Source organism: Bubalus bubalis, chromosome 19 (genome assembly GCF_019923935.1).
Source record: "Bubalus bubalis isolate 160015118507 breed Murrah chromosome 19, NDDB_SH_1, whole genome shotgun sequence".
Lineage (NCBI taxonomy): Eukaryota > Metazoa > Chordata > Mammalia > Artiodactyla > Bovidae > Bubalus > Bubalus bubalis.
The window spans coordinates 9851941-9867033 of record NC_059175.1 but is presented as its reverse complement, the minus strand read 5'-3'; the positions used below and the strand labels follow the sequence as shown (position 1 = coordinate 9867033).

General features: G+C 39.6%; 1 protein-coding gene across 1 annotated transcript in view; it reads left to right on the top strand.

Moving 5' to 3' along the window:
* The first annotated feature begins 5703 nt into the window (after positions 1–5703).
* Positions 5704–15093, top strand: part of BDP1 (B double prime 1, subunit of RNA polymerase III transcription initiation factor IIIB) — an 83741-nt gene continuing 74351 nt past the window's right edge. The window contains exons 1-6 of the mRNA XM_044932623.2: positions 5704–6260; positions 7683–7959; positions 9856–9965; positions 10822–10881; positions 12853–12981; positions 14104–14237. Coding sequence (XP_044788558.2) covers positions 6049–6260; positions 7683–7959; positions 9856–9965; positions 10822–10881; positions 12853–12981; positions 14104–14237 — 922 coding nt within the window. The 5' untranslated portion in view covers positions 5704–6048. The remainder of the gene's footprint in view (positions 6261–7682; positions 7960–9855; positions 9966–10821; positions 10882–12852; positions 12982–14103; positions 14238–15093) is intronic.

The following is a 15093-nucleotide window of genomic DNA, read 5'->3' as shown; positions in this document are numbered from 1 at the left end:
AGAACGTTAGTTTTTTTGTTGTTTCCCGCATCCCATTGTAGAGGCCGAACGGAGAAAAGGGGGACAGAACAGGTTGAAGGTTAATTGTGAAAGGCAATGTTGGCCCTTTACATATTTTCCTTCTTTATTCACGCACCAAGCCCCAAGGTAGGCTTCTGCTGTGCTGTGCTTAGTTGTTCAGTCGTGTCCGACTCTGCGACCTCAGGGACCGCCATGGGATTCTCCGGGCAAGAACACTGGAGTGGGTTGCCATGCCCTCCTCCAGGGGTTCTTCCCAACCCAGGGATCAAATCCAGGTCTCCCAACATTGCAGGCGGATTCTTTACCATCTGAGCCACCAGGCAAGCCCAAGGTAGGTTTAATTCTCATTTTAGGAAAGAGGAGCCTGAGACTCTGAGACCAGAAGCACAGACCTAATAAGTAGGGACTGGTAGAAGTGAGATTCAAATTTAAAAAGGACTCTCAAGTCTCTTCATTTCCCATTTGATCCCAGTGCGCTTGTCACGGTGGATAGTACTTTAGAGTTCTGTGGATCTGTTGCTTGGGTTGTGTGATGGGGAGAGAGTGCTAGGGAATGCAGTCTTATCACGAATTCAAAATAGCCAAGAATGAAAGTTATGACCAACCTAGACAGCATATTAAAAAGCAGAGACATTGCTTTGCCAACAAAGGTTCATCTAGTCAAGACTATGGTTTTTCCAGTAGTCATGTATGGATGTGAGAGTTGGACTATAAAGAAAGCTGAGCACCAAAGAATTGATGCTTTTGAACTGTGGTGTTGGAGAAGACTTTTGACTGTCACTTGGACTGCAAGGAGATCCAACCAGTCCATTCTGAAGGAGATCAGTCCTGAGTGTTCATTGGAAGGACTGATGTTGAAGCTGAAACTCTTAATACTTTGGTCACCTGATTCGAAGAACTGACTCATTTGAAAAGACCCTGATGCTGGAAAAGAGAAGGGGAAGACAGAGGATCACCGACTCAATGGACATAAGTTTGGGTAAACTCTGGGAGTTGGTGATGAACAGGGAAGCCTGGCGTGTTGCAGTCCATGGGGTTGCAAAGAGTTGGACACAACTAAGCGACTGAACTGAACCTAAACTTACATAAAAGCCGTGGAGCATTTGCCATTGCTAGAAACAGACATGGATGCTTGGTGCTTATTTTCTTTGTTTATTCCTCTATTACAAACTGAGAAATGTGTAGAGTTTATCTGGACATCCTAAAATCACCCTATTTTTTTTTTAAGTTTTTAATTAGGAAGGTTTCATATATATACAAAAGTATAGAACATACCGTGATGGACCTCTAAGTATATATGACCAAGCTTCAACAATTTTTATTTCACCTCATAAAAACTACCTGAGGGTTCTGGATGTGGAATGTCTGGATATTGAAAGCCCAGCTTTCCCAATGAGTAGGTGTGTGAACTTGGGAATGTCATTTCATTGCATTAAAGCTTTCTTACCTAAAAATTGGGGAGGTAATTGTACCTCCTTCACTCATCGAATGAGTATATGTGAAGTGCTCAGTGCCCAGCACAGGAATGCACTCACATGTTAGTTATATTTGTCATCATTCTTTCAACCTCCCAGAGCCTTTCCTGCTTACCATTGTCCCTGAATCCCACTCGTCCTCCTCAGTACTCCTCACAGGCCAGGTGTCTGTTTCCACTAAAGAGTCCTCTTCTGCAGTAACTTGAGCAGGGGGAAAGATTGATTTTTCTGCCACTTTATAGAGATAAAGAGATCATCTAAAGAGGAAGGGAGGGGAGTTTGGGATTAAAGTTAAGTGGTAGAGTTGTTTCTGTGTGTGGTCTTAAGAGTCTAATTGAGTTTTTTCTTTGTAGCTACAACTATAGTTTTTGAGTTGCAGGGATACACATGATATATACTATGTATACAAGTAATATGTGTGTCTGCCAGACAAACCTGGAGACTTTTAAAATTATAATACTGTTAAGCCTATACCAACTTTGATATGTAAAAATATCTTATGATTTTATCTTAAATAGTAAAATTGAATCTTGACTCTAGTCCCATCCCTTTACAAATAGGAAATTAAATTCTAGTCATTTTTTACTTCTTTACCTGCAGAATTGTGTGAATACCATAGACTCTTAGGTGAAACAGAACATTTGGGGAAAGGTCTGGTGTCTTCAGTGTATACCAGAATATGCTGTCCAAAGCTGTATGGTTCTGGCAGTAGCTCTAAGATGTTTGAGATATCTTCAGCAGGGGTTATTTTTGTCAAGTCCTTGAGCTGTCTTTCAGGATTTTCCAGTTTATTGTGATCCATACAGTCAAAGGCTTTGGCATAGTCAATAAAGCAGAAATAGATGTTTTTCTGGAACTCTCTTGCTTTTTCGGTGATCCAGCAGATGTTGGCAATTTGATCTCTGGTTCCTCTGCCTTTTCTAAAACCAGCTTGAACATCAGGAAGTTCACGGTTCACATATTGCTGAAGCCTGGCTTGGAGAATTTTGAGCATTACTTTACTAGCGTGTGAGATGAGTGCAATTGTGCGGTAGTTTGAGCATTCTTTGGCATTGCCTTTCTTTGGGATTGGAATGAAAACTGACCTTTTCCAGTCCTGTGGCCACTGCTGAGTTTTCCAAATTTGCTGGCATATTGAGTACAGCACTTTCACAGCATCATCTTTCAGGATTTGGAATAGCTCAACTGGAATTCCATCACCTCCACTAGCTTTGTTCGTACTGATGCTTTCTAAGGCCTACTTGACTTCACATTCCAGGATGTCTGGCTCTAGGTCAGTGATCACACCATCGTGATTATCTGGGTCTTGAAGATCTTTTTTGTACAGTTCTTCTGTGTATTCTTGCCACCTCTTCTTAATATCTGTGGAAAATTCTGAAAGAGATGGGAATACCAGACCACCTGACCTGCCTCTTGAGAAATTTGTATGCAGGTCAGAAAGCAACAGTTAGAACTGGACATGGAACAACAGACTGGTTCCAAATAGGAAAAGGAGTATGTCAAGGCTGTATATTGTCACCCTGCTAATTTGATTTCTATGCAGAGTACATCATGAGAAATGCTGGGCTGGAAGAAGCACAAGCTGGAATCAAGATTGCTGGGAGAAATATCAATAACTTCAGATATGCAGATGACACCACCCTTATGGCAGAAAGTGAAGAGGAACTAGAAAGCCTCTTGATGAAAGTGAAAGTGGAGAGTGAAAAAGTTGGCTTAAAGCTCAACATTCAGAAAACAAAGATCATGGCATCTGGTTCCATCACTTCATGGGAAATAGATGGGGAAACAGTGGAAACAGTGTCAGACTTTATTATTTTGGGCTCCAAAATCACTGCAGATGGTGACTGCAGCCATGAAATTAAAAGACGCTTACTCCTTGGAAGGAAAGTTACGACCAACCTAGATAGCATATTAAGAATCAGAGACATTATTTTGCCAACAAAGGTCCGTCTAGTCAAGGCTATGGTTTTTCCAGTGGTCATGTATGGATGTGAGAGTTGGACTGTGAAGAAGGCTGAGCGCCGAAGAATTGATGCTTTTGAAGTGTGGTGTTGGAGAAGACTCTTGAGAGTCCCTTGGACTGCAAGGAGATCCAACCAGTCCATTCTGAAGGAGATCAGCCCTGGGATTTCTTTGGAAGGAATGATGCTAAAGCTGAAACTCCAGTACTTTGGCCACCTCATGCGAAGAGTTGACTAATTGGAAAAGACTCTGATGCTGGGAGGGACTGGGGGCAGTAGGAGAAGGGGACGACAAGGATGAGATGGCTGGATGGCATCACTGACTCGATGGACGTGGGTTTGGGTGAACTCCGGGAGTTGGTGATGGACAGGGAGGCCTGGCATGCTGCGATTCATGGGGTTGCAAAGAGTCAGACACAACTGAGCGACTGGACTGAAATGAACTGAGCTCTCTTAGGTGTGTTTGAGGTCTTGTTCCCTCTCCAGAGTACTGGAGGGAGACCATATCAGACCTTCGTTTCCTTCCCAGTCTTAAAGGAATCTCTTCTGATTTTTCAGCCTTGTTTTCCTACTCTTAAAAACACTTGTCTCTTTTCTTTCTGTTTCTGGATGAACTAGCAATCTCTTTAATCAGTTCAGGATTTTATTCCTTTGACATTTTGTTCTTAATGTAGTAAGATGTTCTTATAGAATTTTCTTCTCCTTCTAAGAAGGAAGTCAGGTCTTTGTTTTCCACCTATGAGTCAGGGGACTTGTATAACCAGTTCGAACACAGGCCCACAATCTACAGAGTCAGTCTGTTCTCTGGACATTTTCCCTCTCATCATAGAGTACTTCCCTAACCACCCTGCATAAGGTAAGCCAGCCTCCCATTAACCTCTGACATAATTTCCTTTAAATTTCTTTCATGGCATTTAATAATTCTTAAATTATCTTGTTCACTTGTTGAATTTTTTTCTCCCACCCAGTATTCCTTGCTTATTGCTCTATTGCTCCCTCTTGAAGCATATTAAGAATGCTCACATTAATCGACAAAGTTTATCTATAGTAACTTTTAAATTTCTTTTAATTTTTGACTGTGTCACAAGGTTTGTGGGTCTTAGTTCTGTGATCAGAGATGAAACCAGGGCCCTTGGCAGTGAAAGTGCAGAGTGCTAACCACTGGACTTCCAGGGAATTCCCATTAACTATAATAATTTTTGAACAGAGATTATATTCACGTTTAACAGTAAACAAGGTATACAATGAATGTTGTTCTTCCCATGACTTACTTCTCAGAAACACAGTTCCCTTTCTGGAAATTAACTATTACCACTTTCTTCACACTTGAATTTCTAATCTACATTCTACTCAATTTAGAATTTTTTTGAGAACTTTATTTTTTACCTTATTTATTTATATATAGCTGTGCTGGTCTTTGTTGCAGCTGGTGGGCTTTTTCTCTAGTTGTGGTGAGGCAGGGCTACTTTAGTTACTGTGCACGGACTCATTGTGGTGGTTTCTCTTGTTGCTGAGCACAGACTCTAGGACCCAAGGGCTTCAGTAGTTCAGCTTGTGGGCTCTACAGTTTGGGCTCAATAGATCTGGTGCAGGGGCTTAGTTGCCCCTTGGCGTGTGGAATCTTAGTTCCCGGACTAGGGATCAGACCCATGTACCTTGCATTGGATCAAGGATTCTTAACCACTGGACCACCAGAGCAGTCCCTTCAATTTAGAATTTTTAAGCCTTAGGACGTGGTGACGAACAGACAGTGTTCTACAGGACCCTCTAAAAATGGCCGGTGGCTCACAGAATAAAGCATCTGCCTGCAATGTGGGAGACCCGGGTTCAATTCCTGGGTTGGGAAGATCCCCTGGAGAAGGAAATGGCAACCCACTCCAGTACCCTTGCCGGGAAAGTCCCATGGACAGAGAAGCCTGGTAGGCTACAGTCCATGGGGTCGCAAAGAGTCGGACACGACTTTGCGACTTCACTTTCATTAAAAATATCCAGTAGTTTAAAAAGAATTTTTTTGGTCACACTACCTGGCGGGTGGGATCTTATTTGCCCAACCAGGGATGGAACCAGTGCCCTCTGCAATGGAATCACTGGATCATCAGGGAAGTCCCAAGGCCAGCAGTTTTAATAATTTCCATAAAAGTGTGGGCTGAGGGATTTACTACTTCCTTCTCTTTTGAACGGCTCCTAAGGACCCCTGGAGAGAGAAGAGCACACTGCCACAAGTCTTTCTTTCAGTATTTCCGGTTCCCAGGTAACCCAGGCTCCCTAGCTTGACAGTTACCATGGCTCCGGTCGCTGTACGTCATTCTCCGGCGCTGGATGATGACGTAATCAGTTCCGGCGCCCTCCGAGGGCGGGGGAGCAAGGTATAGGAGAAAACTTAGCTATTAGTGTAGCAGGGTCATGAAGAAGAGGCGGCGGCGGGAGATCCCGGGCGGTGGCCGGGGCGCGAAATTGCGGTAGCTGGCCGCTGGGCTGGTGGCGTGGCTTTGTGAGAAGGGCGTAGTTCCTAAAGCCCTCTCCGGGCAGCGGCCGGGGCTCGGGGCTGCGAGCGGCCCTGGGGCCGCCTCCCCGGGCCCCCTGGCTCCGCCATGTTCCGCAGGGCACGCCTTAGCGTGAAGCCGAATGTCAGGCCCGGAGCAGGCGCCAGGGCCTCCACCGCCCCCAATTCCCAGCGTGAACAAGAGGTTCCAAGGCCGCAGGAGCCTGCCGCGGCCTCTGCTCCGAAGCCGGCGGAATCCACAGATGTGCCCCCGGTGGATTTCGGGGAAGCGGAGCCCCAAGAAAAGACTCCCAAGAGCAGGTAAGTGCTCGCAGAGGGGAGCATTTTCATTTGCCCCTGCCTCTCTGGGCGCGTCACCTGGAAGCTGAGCAAAGAAAGTTTACCGTAGAAGTAAGTACTCCCTCGCTTGCACTAAGCCTGACAGTTGAGGCCCACGAACACGCTGCCAAGTGCAGTTGGTCCCTCTGACCACGGTGTGGCAGGTGTGGGTTTTGTTACAGGGTATAGATTCTCTGGGAGAGGACCATGTCTTCAAGTGGTGGTGGGAGGAATCCCGGTCTAACAGTCTTCGGGAAAACTGACACGTGGTACTATTCTTTAGAGCGTTTAGGTTACCACTGTTTTATCCTTTTGAAGTACATTGTAGGGGTAAGTGGGTAAGTTTTTTTGTTTTGTTTTGTTTTTAATCTTGAAAACACTTATTTTTAAAAGAAAAGCAGTGTTATTTTGATTCTGCTGATTTATGTCAGTGGAAAGGAAGTCTGGTTACTTGTTTTGATTTGTGGGTGTGCCCCTTTAACTATGGTGAACCTGTTGTCCGAACAGAAAAGCATGTATCATGTACCACATTTGGATTCAGGATTCTTCTACTTATTTTAACAATTTATAGACTTTGCTCAGGCAGAATTTACTCATCTGCAAAGTGGGGATAACTCTCACTTCAAGAGTTATTGTGGAGATTAGAGATAACTGATAAAAACTGTCTTGCACAGGACATGCGGAATAGTTGCCTATCTTTAGGTGTTTAAAGGTGAGGCAACAAAGTAAAGTTAAGATATGTTAAGCTAATAATGACCTCTGTTTCTATACTATAAATGTGAGGGGACCAATGAAAATCAACCCTATTAAATAACAGTGAGATGGCATAAATTTCTTTTATGTTGTGACAGGAAGGTGACAATTTATTTTTTATTCCTTTTTTTGGCCTGACTTCTGTTGATCTCAAACTGGTACTTAGTAATTTCCAAGTTTTTTTACATGAATTTTTTCAGAATTTCTCCCAACAATGGAATACAAATAGCAGTTACTGTAGTGTTGAGACCAGCTGCAGTTGGCAGTGTTCCTGGGCTTCAGCTGTTAAATTAATAAAGTTCACAGAGATAATGTACATGTGATGCATGATTATTGATAATTTACAAAATTACTCATTCGGTAGTCTTGATCTGTTTAAGTTCAAGCATACAGCTTGACATTTTGGGAATATGTGTTTTTTTTTTATCATATATTTCCTATTTTTTGGGTGGGTCTTTGCTAATTGTAAGAGCCCATAGATTGTATGTTCTTCTCCTTATTGCAACCTCTGTTTAAGTCATTGATTTTTAATAAGTGATTATGATTTTAATAATCCAAAAGGCTTTGCTGTTTTGGACTTTTGTCAGACTAGTACTAGAATGTTTCAAAGAAGATCCATAATGCCATTTTTTTTTTCTTTTTAAATAACAGTGTTGAAAAGACTGATGATGGGAAGGATGTTGAAGAATCCAGTAAGCCTTCCTCTACTGTTTCACAGAGAAGAAAGCGAATACCAAGTACTTCTAGTCTGGTCAAACCTAGTGTCAGTGTTCCTTCAGAACCTCATCCTTTATCTACAGTTAATCAAGAAGCTCCACAGCCAAACCCTGTTCCAACAAAAGAGAAACAGCCATGTTCAGACAGATACCGAATATACAAAGCCCAGAAACTGAGGGAAATGTTAAAAGAAGAATTGAGGAAAGAGAAGGTATGATAGAAAAATCAGAATTTTGACTGTTGCCTTCTAGGTTTCTGTTTTTATGTTAGTCGACTGTCATTTGGAGGAAAAATAAGCATCTGTAACATTAAAAAAATTTTTTAATTTGTCTGCGGTGAACCTCGGTTTGATCTTCGCTGCAACTTACGGGATCTTTAGTTGCGGCATGTGGACTCTGAGTTGTAGCATGTGGGATCTAGTTTCCTGACCAGGGATGGGACCCCAGGCCCTCTTCCTTGGGAGCAGAGTCTTAGCCACTGGACCACCAGGGAAGTCCCAAGCATCTATAGCATTTTGATGTGAGAAACAAAACCAAATAAGATCCCTCGTATTAATAGAGTATCTCCCTTTGTTAAGAGAATGATTGAAAACAAAAACAAAACAAACAAACAAAAAAAAAAACAAAAAAAAATGCACTATTGGAGATGAAAAAAAAAAAAATGATTGAGAAGCACAATGGAGTTATAAGCTATTTTTGCCCCTGTATTAATTTTTCTGTATTTTATTCATCTGTATCTTTCATTCTTTTTGGTGGAGGCCACAGATAGAAGTTTCACATTTGCACACTCACATATACAGATACACAAACAAATGTATTTATAAACTAATCCTTCAGTGAGATTTTTTGCAAGGATGTCCAATTGAGTTACATTCATTTGAATTATGGCACGTATAGTTGAGCAAAATGAATTAGTAATATTTTCTAAATTGCTGCTGCTGCTAAGTCACTTCAGTCGTGTCCGACCCCCATAGACGGCAGCCCACCAGGCTCCCCCATCCCTGGGATTCTCCAGGCAAGAACACTGGAGTGGGTTGCCATTTCCTTCTCCAGTGCATGAAAGTGAAAAGTGAAAGTGAAGTCGCTCAGTTGTGTCCAACTCTTATCGACCCCGTAGACGGCAGCCCACCAGCCTCCTCCGTCCATGGGATTTTCAGGCAAGAGTACTGGAGTGGGGTGCCATTGCCTTCTCCGTTTCTAAACTGACAATATGGGAAATTATGAATGGGGGAAATACGTGTGTATATTTATAATAGAGTCTGCATTCTTTTTCTGAGTGCAATGTAACAGAGTAGTGAAACATGTAACTTAAGGGCTGAACTTTAGAGTCCTCCCTTACTATTAATATGTGATGTTGAACAATTTAAGTAATCTTCCATGTCTGTTTTCTCATTTGTAAAATAGACTGGTAATAGTATCCATCCGCATTGAAAGGTTGTGAAGCATAAATGAGTTAATATGGGTAAAACACATTTAGATTAGTGTCTACCAATTAGTAAGCCCAGCAAATGTCAACTTTTATTAGTTTGTAGAGTGCCTCCCTTTTTAACTAAGAGAAAGGCCCTTATCTTGGTGCTTTTTTTTTTTTTTTGGCCACGCCTTGAGGCTTGCTGGATCTTAGTTTCCTGTCTAGGGATTGAACTCTCGCTCTGGGCAGTGAAGCGTGGAGTCCTAACCACTGGCCCTCCAGGGAAGTCCTTCCTTGTGGTTTATGTCTATCTCATTCAAATATCTCAACTGTATGAAGTGGCTGTCACTGTTTATTTAGGAGGAAATAAGCTCCGAGAGCTTTTATGTGCTACAATTTTTTGATCAGTTTATAAAATTTTTCCTAAAATCAGGCTTAATTGTTACGGGAATAATACACTCAATAATACACTTGCAATGAATGTAGTAATGGGCTTATACTTAAATATATACATCTAAAAATCTCTTTTTAAAATTATTAAAAATGTATGTATTTTTTTTGGCCCCCAGCAGGAATTGAACCGTGTCTCCTGCAGTGGAGGAAGCACGGAATCTTAACCGCTGGACTGCCAGGGACTTCCCTAAAGTTCTTCTGTATTTTTGTCAAATAACAGCGCATGTCTGTGTGTTTGTGTATCTAGAAGCAATGGAAAAACAAGTATGCCGTCAATGAAACTCAGAGGCCACCGGATCGTTCCAAAATGACTATGAGAGACTTCATATATTATCTACCAGAAAGCAATCCAATGACGTAAGTAATCTTTATTTCTATTTTACTTTCTTTGAGTATGTAGTGATTTAAGTATCACTTTTAGAGTTCAAGTTTTCCAAAAACATGTTGATGAAATGTTTAGCACATGTGATGTCCATTTGGATAAGAATTTTATAACAAAAATTAGTGTTACTTCAGATAACTGTCCTCTTGGGTTGGTAAATGATGACCTTTACCTCTGAGATTAAAGATAAATTTCCTTTGTTATATTACCAAGATGCAGTAAAAACCAACTAAACAGCTTTTCTCTAATCTGGATTGCCATTTATATTTCTTACATACTATAATGTGGTCTAAAGGGGTGATCTAACTTTTATACCCTACCTCCTAATTAAATTTAGCAACATTTGATTAATCCTACAAGAACAAAACTTCTTTGATCAAAGTTAGTCCGGGGAGGCAGAGAGATTATAGTAAATCTGCTCATTGTTGTGTTGATGGGGTAGAAGGTGAATGTAGGAGTAGTGGCATATTTTCCGTGTAGCCTGTTTCACATTCAGCAGGCCTTTGGCCTACTTGAGGGAAGGGCCGGAAACAGATTTTGAGTTGTTTGACATCTAGGAGTTGGAAACAAGCCACCGAGTTTGCTTCATGCTTTTGCTGAGGAATTGAGGGAACAGTGTTTCCTTCTTAAGGCCTAACAAATTATTTATGTTGATAACAAAAGTTCCTGAGTGAAAAATTGAGTGTAGGACCACACCATCATTAGTGGTAGTGTTATGGTATATCATAAAAAAATTGCAAGTTAAAATTATTTGCTTCTTGCCTCAGATGGAATTGACAAACTGTAAATTACTTGTTTATTAAAAGGTATGTTTTTATTTGTGTTTGATAGTTCTTCACTGGAGCAGGAAAAGAAAACTGAAAAATCATCGACACCAGTCCGAACACGAGAGTAAGCATCTCATCTGTTTTGAATATATTCTGTTATGGGTACATTTAAAAAGAAATGAAACAAAGGATTCTTCCTATTTTAGTTAAATTGCACGTGATAGGAAGTTTTAGACTCACATCAAGAATAAAAGCTGCTTGATTTAAATCAATATGGAAGCCTCACACTATGTATTTGTACTTTGTGTGTTAGATATATAAATAGTATAATGATTTTAAAGTTTTTAGAATTAAAAAGGATTTTCTTTTAGAATAATGATATTCATATGGTACAAAATTCAAAAGGAACTAAAGTACTGAGAAAAACTTTCTGACTTTGTTTTCTACAACCTAATCCTTCTTCCTGAAGGCAATAAATGTTCAGTTCAGTTCAGTCGCTCAGTCGTGTCTGACCCTTTGTGACCCCATGAATTGCAGCACGCCAGGCCTCCCTGTCCATCACCAACTACCACACTTTAAATGTATCTTTCTAGTCTAGTCTGTGTCTCTCCAAGCAAACCTATTTTTTTCTGTTTCCTTTTCTTTTCTTTGTTTTCCATTTTCTCCTTTTGCCTTTTCTTTTTCTATCTTTCCATTTTTTTTCCTTATCATTCTGTATATACTGTCCTTCAATAGGTATAGTTTTGACACCACTACAGAGTCCCTTTTTGCATACAAGCTTTCACTGTCATATATATTAGTTTATTCCTAAGAAATGTCTGCAAAAAAGACTTGCCTGGTGGTCCAGTGGGTAAGACCCTGTGCTTCCACTGTAGGGGGTGTGGGTTCAATCCCTCGTCCAGGAACTAAGATCCCATGTGCCACACGGCACGGCCCAAAAATAAAGAAGAAATCCCTCCAAGACACTGGAAGTTATTGTGGACTTGTAATTGTGGAAAAATAGCAGAAACATTGGGATTTTCTGGTTATTATTTCAAGTAAGAATCCTTAAGTAATGATTACTTTTTTTTGGAGTGGGGGATCATACCACGCAGCTTGTGGGATCTTAGTTCTGTGACCAGAGATTGAACACAGGCCAGGGCAGTGAAATGTGCCGAGTCCTAACCACTGGACCGCCAGGGAATTCCCTGTAATGACTAATCTTTTTCTTAGAATCTGCATTGTTTTATTTTTTTAATGAATTAATTATTTTGGCTTCCCTGGGTCTTTGCCTCTCCTTGGGCCTTCTCCAGTTGCAGTTGAACAGGGCTAGTGTTGAGTGCAGTGTGCGGGCTTTGTCTTTGTGGTGACTGCTCTTGTGGAGCGCAGGCTCGGCGGGCGGGCTTCAGTAGTTGCAGCACGCAGGGTTAGTAGTTGGGGCTCATGGGCTTAGCTGCTCTGTGACATGTGAAATCTTCCTGGACTAGAGATTGAACTCCTGTCCCTTGCATTGGCAGGTGGATTCTTAGCCACTGTAGGGAAGTCCAGAAATGGGTTTTGTTTTTACAGATTTATAGGTTATGCTTCTTTCAGTAAGACCTTAAAGTGATAATCTAATTGAATGGAAAGTGTATGGAGTTTGGAACCATTATTTGGAAAACTGTGTTTGGCTTCTTGGTCTACTCTTATTGTTGTGTAGTCTAGAGCAACAGTAATTTATCTTCTCCAAGCATCAAATGGGTGTGAAAATCTAACCCCCAAGGATTGTTCTGAAGAGGTAATAAAATGATCTGGAAATTAATCCTGTATGGGTTATTTTTTTATTTTATAATATCTGTATGGTTTACTCCAATCCTCTATTGAGATAGAATAGATGAGCATTTATTTCTCTTTTCAAAGAGAGTAAAGACTCCTATGAAATGCTGCTAGATACAATTTGAGGAAATCTTATAGCCATGGTCTCAATAACACATAGTATTTTCAGTTAGGTTATAGCGAAAGTGGGAAATAGCTATTAACAGAAGGTTGAAGGTGCAGTAGTTTGTTCTAGAAGTTCATAGTACTCAGGGGATGTCTCTGATGGCTGTATGAACTAACCTACCTTGACATTTGGTAGGCAAGAAAGCAAGACTACTCCTGATGGTGAAGATAACGAAGAAATAGAAGAAGAGTTGGATGATGGGCCCTTGCTGGTTCCTCGAGTAAAAGTGGCAGAAGATGGTTCTATTATTTTGGATGAAGAAAGGTAAGTTAAGAGACAGAGAGATTGTGGTTTTGAGAACAAATGAGTTTTGTCTAATGAGCGAGATTGAATTTCCGTATTTCTCACTGTCACTTTGACTGATATTTATATTTGCGTAATAGATGTTATAAATAGAAGGGTGGGTTAGATTTGTTTATAATTTTTAGCAATTTTTTATAATTGTGTCCTTTACATGAGAAGATGGTACTGCTGACCTGCCACCCACTAACCTACTACCATTGTTTTACTAATTTTACTGGTAGTTGAAATGAGCTATTGAACTAATCACATGCTGTCCGCAACTAAGAATACATTTCAAAGATTAATTTGGCCTTGATGTCAATATTTATTAACTATTACCATATTCTGGTGTGTGGTGTTAACTGTTGAAAATTCAATGAAACATATTTTATGGTTTTTAATTAACTTTCTGGCTTAATTTCTTAGTTATAACATTAAATTTCTCAAATTTGGCAGCGTGAAGCTTACTTGTCTTTCCAATGTGTGTTTCTTTAAAAAAGAAGATAAATTAGGAAGGAAAAAAAAAAAGAAGAGAGATGGAAAGTTTCCTTACAGTTTAATTAATAATAAATTGGTTTACAGGATATAAATTCTATGATAAATGAAAATATAATGCTGTTAATAATAATTGTTTATGCATGTTGTTTTCCACTATTTTGTGATGATGATTTTATTGTTAAAAGCATACTTAACTGCTTTGTGTGCAGGAATATAAAATATAAATATAAAATGCTTATATTTCTCAATATCCCCTATTGGGTATTGCATGATAAGCTATGTTAAATGTAGGAGACATGCAGAAGTCAGTAAAAAAACAGTTATTTAGGTGGCCTAAAGATATTTTACAGATTTTATATTTCTATTAAGGATTTTGAAAACAAGTTGGCATTAATTTTTTCTCCCTAGCAATCACATTTTAAATGAAAATTGGCAGATTCTTAGAAAATATGCATACTTCAAATGTATATTACTTTTTTGTTTTGTGTATTATACTTTTGATGTGGTTTTTAGCATGGTAGATTTCAGAATATAACTATTAAATCTCATTTACTGTTTGTTTCCTTACGTGTTTAGTGTGGATCTATTTAAAAATGTTTCTTTCAGTTTAACTGTAGAAGTTTTAAGGACAAAAGGTCCCTGTGTTGTTGAGGAAAATGACCCCATATTTGAGCGTGGTTCTACAACTACATATTCCAGCTTTAGGAAAAGCTACTACTCTAAACCATGGTCAAATAAAGGTAACTGATTTTCATTTTAAATTATGTAGATTATTTATTGGAAATGAAGTGAATTTGTTTCTTGGTTTCTGTGTTATACCAGGTATTCCCTGAGTAAAAAATAAATAAATAAAATGCAAACCAGCTAGTTGTTTTCTGTAGCTAATTTTATTGGCACCTTTCCCCTGTCCCCCACCGTAGAACTATGCCTCTGACTTTATTTTTGACATCTTTTTAGGGGTTAGCCTTATGATCATTTCAGCTGGAATATTCTTCATTGTCAAATCCTTGTACAGCAAATATCATTTTAATGAAAAATTACCAATATTTTTAGTGCTCATAATAATATTCTACCTCACTATTGTATAATACAGTCTTTAATGATAAAAAGTACATGTAAAAAAGCATATATTACCTACTGCATGCTGTTGTTTGTTTTACTTACTTTTTATTATAAAAATGGTACAGTTTGTTTTGGGAAAAAATTCAGACACAACAGAATAATACAGAATGAATTTCTGACTTCCCCAGCCCTGTTCTCTTGAGGCCAGTTCTGTTCCTGAGTATTTTTCTAGCTACTTTCCTTTCATGTACTACTTAGCACATCTTAGTCGCTCACATTGCAGCAATATACTGGTTCTTTTTTTTTTTTTTTTTTTTAATGTACTGGTTCTGACTGAAAGTTTTCTTCAAGGCATTTGAGACCAGATAGGCAGAATGTCTTTTTAAAAATTCCAGCTACTTTGGTATGAACATGCAAATTTCTTAAACCATATTTTTATATAAAAGTTTAACGAAGGTGTTTTTAGACCCATGAGGCTCCTTGCAGTAAAATTGAACTGTCTGTGTATGTTTTCATAGGTATATTTCTATGACT